The following is a 7689-nucleotide window of genomic DNA, read 5'->3' on the forward strand; positions in this document are numbered from 1 at the left end:
GATAGAACCCCACAGGACAAAAATTTTATCCCGCCCGGATCAATCGACAAGGTCTTCTGGAAAGAAGACTAAGTCGATCGATCCACAGGATCGCCGATTCTAAATTACTACGATTTTAATTATTTAGTTCTAAGTATAAATAAAACTGCGGAAAATAAATTTATACCAGAACCCGGTTTGAACCTCGGAATCTTCTGCTGTATTCCTTTCTCCTTCTCGGACGTTGTGTGGGCAACGATCTTCCGAGAACTAAGGACTGCAACCTCTGCTGGATGAAGCCTTGGATCGCCTTTCTTCTTTCTTGAAGCGGCTTTGTTCTTCCTCGCCTTCTACCTCGGATCCGGCCACCACCTCAAGAGGGAGTTTCGGCCACCAAGAGAGAAAAGAGAAGAACACAAAAGAAAGAAGAAGAAGACTAGAAGTGGCCGGCCAAGAGGGAGGAGAGAAAACTAGAGCAATTGCGAAATCGGAGAGATTTCGTATGCTATTCTTGTTGTTGTGTCTCTTGGCCGCCCCCTCCCCCTCTCTTTTATAGCCTCCCAACACCCAATCAAGCCAATCCCGCCCCCTCCTTTCATGGAGTTGATTTGGACTTGTTTCCATAAATAACTTCCAAATCTAGAAAAGAATAGGCGCCGATTATTTCTTCCCTTGATTGCTTGGCGGTCCCCTCAGTTTTTTATTTTAAAAAAACATTTCCATATCCATGGGAGAGGTGGCCGGCCACATCAAGGAGGAGTTGGTTCAATTGGTGAACCAACTTTGTATTAAAGAGAAATAAAACCAAACCAAAGAGATCTCATCCATTGGATGCAACTTAACCTCATCTAATGGTTCTAATATAATCTACTTTAATACAACTTAATTGCTCCGATCCAACGGACACAATTCATCATGCTTGGGCGTGGCTTATAGAGAGGGATGGGTTCGGTTCACCTTGTGAACCGATTCTTGCTTCTAAAGAGAATTAAAACCGAACCGAAGAGATCTCGTCCATCGGACGCAACTAGATCTCATCCAACGGTTTTAATTTAATCTCTTTTGATCCTCTTTATTATTTCGATCCATTGGATGCAACTTGATCTAATCCCAAGGATACAAGTTGATCTCATCCACTAACTCATTCTACGGTTGAGAACCAATCTCATCCATCGGTTAAATCTTATCCGACGGCTGAGAACTAATCTCATCCGTTTGATTGCATCTTTTAGAGATTTCTTTAGGCTACAGCAGGGACCTCGAGGAGGTATTGGATCTGGCCTTCTGATGAGTTTTGGATCCCGTATTTAACCCCGAATACACACCTACATCCATCAACAATGATTCATTCCACTAGAGGATCATTATTGCACTACCAATCCAATCCCCAAATTATATTATGGGTTCCTTCTTACATAAAATAATAAGAACTCGGGCGGGATAGAACTCGGAGCGGGATAAAATTTTTATCCTGTGGGGTTCTATGCTTCTCGGAGCGGATAGAACTCGGAATATGGGACGAAGATCCAGAACGCCAACACCAAGCACTCGGAAGAGATACAGGCACCCGGAGGATGTCGAGTCAACATCGAAAGTGGATCAACGGGATGACGTGGAGGCGCTCGGATCATGCTTTATAAGTAGTTGTAAGGGGGAGCCCTAACATCAATTCAATATGCTTCTACGACGACTTTCAGCGTCGTAAATATCCGATCCAGAACTCTGTCATAATGCTGAGGAGTTGCACCGGCTACTACAAGTCTACTACTCTAAATCGGTAATTTTTTTATTAATTTTTTGTACTTAAGAAATTAGAACGGTATAAGTTTACCAATCTTAACATATTTATAAAAGCGACAAGCTCCTTCTCATGAGAGGGAAGTTTCTATAGTGAATTGTCCGTTAGAAACGATCACAGATCATGGACCTTAGAGGTATAGCATATGATTGTGAATCAAGTAAAAATAAAAATATTCACATTTATTCTTTCCATTGCACTTTCTAATATCGTATATTTTTATTTTATGCACGAATTGTTAAAAGAGTGAAAATACAAAAGAACGCTATTCACTCCTTTCCCTTTAACACTCTTACTTGATCCTACAATTTTAACTACCTGTTATCTTTTATACAGTCAATCATATTTAAATAATGTTCATAACATATATACTCATCGGGAAATGATATCATAAAAATATAATATGAGTTTAAATCATCGAAGAATACACTGATAACAAAACACAATCAATATTTAAAACAAAACTAATTAGATTTTATAGCAAGCAAATGTCTTTGAAACAAGATACTGAAAACAAGAAAAGTTGTTATACAAATAAAATCACAAAAAGAATTAAAAATAAATTCAATTACTTGATAAAATAGGAAGACATGTCATATTTTCAGTTGTATGCATAAAAAAAATCTTACATTACGAGAAAAAGTTAAATTCTAAATCGAAAAAGGGAGAAAATTTTTAAATTGAAAGGATGATAAACAATATATTAGTTAGTTGATCATATCTTTTTGATTTATTAAATCTTAAAACTAAATTAAAATAATATTTCAAATTATAAAATAAACGAAGGGAACTCTATAATCTTCACTATAAGTAAAATGAACAAAATATGATTCACTATGTAAAAATTAATTCGTAACTGTTATAACGTGTAATTGACCTACAGGAAATTAATCGACCCACACTTTAAATCCTAAAATCTGATTTAGAAAGATTTTTTTGAATCAGACATGGATATTCTGGATAGCTCACTTAAGTAGGACGCCCATTCAACATATATTAGAAAAGGGAAGGACATCTCACAATTTGTTATTAAAAATGATAAACACCATTTTAATTTTTGTCCTTGTTTCTTCTGTCATATGCACTTTTTAATTTGAGTATATTATCTTTTATACTGCATAAGTCCATTTACAAATTATGCTTACTAGCAAACCCCCCTTATTCTTTGCCTTTAATGTTTGGCATAATTGTTGAACCTTTGCACTATTTCTCAAGATTCTCGTGATCATCTGATAGTAGATTTGTGGTTATTCTCGCACAAATTGAACATATATAAGCAAAATGTGGAAAAGGATATGGAGATGGCACGATGAAGAACTAATATTTAAAAAACATTAGAAAAAGAAAAAAAAATAACACGATGTGAATCCTTCAACACAAGTGTAGGAGGGCATGAGAGGCACCTTCAAGTCATTCTTTTTCCTCACAAGTACATCCTATATAAAGAAGAAACAAACAACTAAAGGTTTAGTTTGGGGAAGAAAGCAGTATGACGGATATCTAATATCTTCTCATTTATTTCGCCTGGCTCAGTGGTGTTCTGGTGCAAGCGCTGGCTCAGGGTGGGGCTTGGGGCACTGGTAGCACTTGGCGAAGAGGCCAAACGTATCGATTTGCCGAATAAAGTTAGTCATGCTAGCCAATCCACCAAGCCCAAACCCAACCACGAGCACCCACCCGATGATGAAGGAGTCCACTAGGAACATGGCGGTCCAGCTAGGTAGGAAAAATGGCGGTTTCTCAGCAGCATTCTGAGATGATCATCAAGATAAAGAAGGAAACTGTGAGACTCCAGAAATGACTACGCTTACAATTAATAATACTGGACATGATAACCATAACGTTACATAAAAGAAGTTCCAAAACATGAATTAAGAGACAATGGCATGCTAATAAATACTTTTACAATGCAAGGAGCAACTAATTATACTAATTATTAGATCTTAGGTGATTGTATTTAGTTTTATAGCATTTGATATCGACAACAGATGAAATGCCGCGGTGATGACACCAAATCTGACTGCTAAAGAATGGAGAAGAGGCCAAGAAGATTAAAGGGACTTACTGTCCCATTAAATGTCATGTCTGCATCCAAGCAAACCTTGAGGACCAAATGAGTGGGACTATCTTTCTTGGATAATTCGTCAAGTATCAGTCAATCTTTAACACAATTTGTTTTTTCATTTTGTAAGAAAGTATTAGAGTTTCAATGCCACAAGACATGCAGTTATATTTCAGCATCAGAACCATGTTGATGACAAAGAAATAATTGAATCACAGTGTTATACGAAGAGAAAACTAAAACCAGAAGAAAGCGCACTGGGTACTCAAAAAGATTGAAACAAGCAAATTGCATTTAGTGTAGGATTGCCTATGGTCTGATCCTATGCCTTGAGTTTAAGTCTGTGAGACATCTCCGGATCATAGGTAGGGAAGTAAGTGTGGCAATCTTGTCGTGCAAATATCTTGCACCAAGTGAAATATCTAACTAAAGAGTATCGAAATACCTATTTGTTGTATTTGTTTGATGTTTTGCTGGTAGATTGTTCTTTTTCATTGGAGGATTGCACTAAAATTTATTATAGTGCTAAATCTAGTACTCGATCAATTCAGTGATTAGGACCACTCATAAAGAAAGTTTACATATGGATGGAGGTACTAAGTTAATTACAAATCATGCTATATAAACTAAGAGTGGAAAGAAAATTTAGTGAATCTAATGAGATTCAAGTAATCTGATTTTATACTACCAATCCCTGATTAAGATATGCAGCTCATTGCCATATTAAGATCTATTTCGACGCAAGTAGCTGAAACATAAATTTGTTGTTACATTAGAAAAAATATAGATGGTACCTGTCGTGCAGACCATGTCCAATAGGTGATGATGTGCGCCAAAGCAGGAATAATGTAGACAGTGAAGCTAACAAGGAGGGCTCCCACCGCAGAGTTGATGGGCCCAAAGAAAGGAAAGATGATGGCTAGGAACCAAATCGGCATAACAATCGGGAGGCGTGCAACGGCTCGGAGGCAAATGCTCTTCGTATCATGCATGCCAATTACCTTTTCCCAAACAAAATGAAGAGGGGTGCATGCAAACCCAAAGGTAATGAATTGGTGGAAGAGCATGAGGATAACTGCAACATCTCGCCATCTTGACTTGGGCAATAGTGAGAAGGCATTGGAGTGAGACAACAGCTCATCGCCAAATGCCCAATACATGAAAGCCGCTGATGGCAATGTGAGGGTGAAAACATATAGTGTAGCTAGAAGGTAAATGTACTTGAACTTTCGTGGCTTCCACATGGCATGCATGATCTCCCTGAGGACATGCATGCTTGGGTTACTTATAAGGATAGCATAAACACATACAAACTTAACAGTACAAGGACATGGTTTCCATTCTAAAGCATTTGTGCATGAAATCTCATGTATAAAACTCAATTTAATTTGTTTGGTCTAAACTTGTACTATGTCATTGATACTATGATATAAACATCGATTGTTACTAGTCTTTAATAAGATTATGTTCACAATCAAGCGGTCCCATTTGCCCATTTACTTCCATTTTCTGCTGAACACAAGAGTTCTATTTCTGAATGTTCCACTAAAAATTACTTGAAAACTATGTTGTGGGTAAAAAGAAGAGTTAAAGAGAGACAATTGCTGAAACTATAATTCCTAGTGTATAAAATGATGGCATGAGATCAAATTCTGAGGTGGTCCCCTATTTGCTTTCAGTTACATAATTATCTTTTTGTCTTTGGTTCTCCCTTGTTTTTGTGGAGCACGATCCGATCAACACGGTACACTTGAGGAAGATAACAAATCCCACCTCATGGCTTCGACTGCCTTCCAAGTGTTGACTACATCCAACTGTTACTTTCAATTCTTTTAAGCTACTTGAAACTTGCACTTCACAAGCACCTCTGGATAAAATTAATGATCACATGCTCCAAAGGCTTCTCAAATCAGCTCCAATGGTGAGCTTTATGGTCTTGGTTAACATTATACAGTTGAAGGTTGGGGGAAGAGAGAGAGAGAGAGAGAGAACAATGCTGTTTGGGAGCAGAGCACTCACACAGTGACGGCATGACCGCCGAAGGTGTAGAGGATATTGGTCGCGCCAGTGAAGTAGAGAACCGGCTTCTTTGGACCTGAGTGGGTCACGCCTTCCACCTGAGAACGATGGTGACATCATTCCTTGTGCCGCTCTGCATAATGTTAGTATGGATGAGTGTGGTGGTTGTGGAGGACAGTACCTGCCCATGCACGGCAGCAGCGATGGTGAGGTACCAGGCGGTGTAAGTGGTCATGCCGAGGCCGAGGAAGGACCAAATCCGGTAGTTGTGGAAGGAGGGGATGAACACAGTCGTGGCGCAGCAGGCCCCAAATATGTAAGTCCATGTCCTCTTATCGAACTGGTCGTTGATGTAGTAGATGTTGCTGCGTGAAAGAAAAATAAAGGGAAAACAATTCTCATTCGTTCGAGAAAATTACAGTGGAATAACCAAACAGAGGCTGAAAAGGAGAACCTTGCACAAGCAATGAGCTGAATGACGGAGCCGAAGAGGAGGAAGGTACAGTTGAAAGCGAGGCCGGCAGCCTTCCAGTACGGTCCCAGCAGCCCGTCCAACACCTCGAACCACTGCAAGAGTAATTTAGTTGATAATGGAGTCAATCGAATGAGATAAAGCAAGAAAACAAGCAACTTTAGGCGGTTGTGTTATTGGCTAGCTGGGAATCTGGGGAACGATAAGGAGGAATTGTTCTGTTCAAATTGGAAGGGGAGAGTGCATGGTGCAGATAAGGAAGAAGTGAAGAGAAGGAGGACCTGGATAACGTGGTTGGTGAAGCTGACACTGTCCTTCTCTTTCCGCGTGCGATACTCGACGTAGAGGACGCTGATGAGGTAGGCAGTCCAGCTTCCCATGAAGCCGTAGAAGAGCTGCAGGATCACGCCGGAGACCATCCCCAGCTGCGAGAACGAGTAGGGCAGCGTCAACAGCACCTGAGCCACCTGCAGTCAACAACAAAGATGATTTTTTTTTTAATCTATTTGCGCTTGAGTTCATGAGCATCTAAAAACAACCAAATTTAGGTACTTGATTGGAAGCACAGCTGAACCAGGCATCCCAAGCAGATCCGCCGTGCCAGAGGAGGCTCTTCAAGCTAAATCCGGCAGAGGGATCGGCGTCTTCTTCCTCGGCGCCGCCCGATTCCGTGTCAAAGGTAGTAATGCCATCCGCGGCAAGGGCCGCTTCCTCTGCATACTTCTGCGGCATCCTTTGTAAAGGAGCCCCCAACAAACACCTTGGGATCTCCTTCAAGCGAGCGGCAAAGACGAACCTTTACTCCAAAATTCAACAGATGAGAACATAATTGGGAGAACACATCTGGATTTGAGTACTAACATATTATAGAAGAGGAGATAGAGGAGGTGAAGAAGCAAGTGAGATGAGCGTACTCGTATGGTTCTCCTTAAAACACCGCAAAGCGAGGGCCATTTCGCGTGCGTAGCGGCGCGCCGAGCCAGTACACTGCCGTTAGACCAAGAAAATGGCCCAAAAGTAAATTAAAAAACAAGACACAGAAAGTGAAAGAAAAAGAACACCTTTTCGCATTCCTCTGCACTGTTTTGCCTCTTCCTTTCCTCTGCACTCTGCCTTCTATTTCTAGCTGGTACACCACACAAACCGCAGCAAATATACGGAAAATGCAGCAATTTGACAACAAACTAAATGAAGTTCGTTTTGAAATTCTTCTTCCAGCCACTTCCTAAGAATCAAAACTTTAGCTTGAGGAGCAGATGCTTGATGGCAGTAGTAGCTTTATGTTTATGGTGAGCAGAGCAGGAAGGGGGGCAGTGGGAGTGCCTGGGGCTTTTAAAGTCCTGATGATGAAATTTTCTG

At 40.2% G+C, this 7689-nt stretch overlaps 1 protein-coding gene across 1 annotated transcript; it reads right to left on the reverse strand.

Moving 5' to 3' along the window:
- Window positions 1-3171: 3171 nt before the first annotated feature.
- Window positions 3172-7163, reverse strand: LOC141831559 (auxin transporter-like protein 1). The gene is made up of 7 exons (XM_074718942.1): window positions 6883-7163; window positions 6612-6797; window positions 6313-6425; window positions 6040-6223; window positions 5859-5956; window positions 4634-5099; window positions 3172-3528 (listed from the first exon to the last, which is right to left on the reverse strand). The coding sequence occupies exons 1-7, from the start codon at window positions 7060-7062 to the stop codon at window positions 3307-3309; spliced, it is 1449 nt and encodes a 482-aa protein (XP_074575043.1). The 5' UTR covers window positions 7063-7163; the 3' UTR covers window positions 3172-3306.
- Between the last annotated feature and the right edge of the window lie 526 nt (window positions 7164-7689).

Source organism: Curcuma longa, chromosome 7 (genome assembly GCF_044706935.1).
Source record: "Curcuma longa cultivar G26 ecotype Majalengka, Jawa Barat chromosome 7, ITB_CL_G26_1.1, whole genome shotgun sequence".
Taxonomy (NCBI): Eukaryota; Viridiplantae; Streptophyta; class Magnoliopsida; order Zingiberales; family Zingiberaceae; genus Curcuma; species Curcuma longa.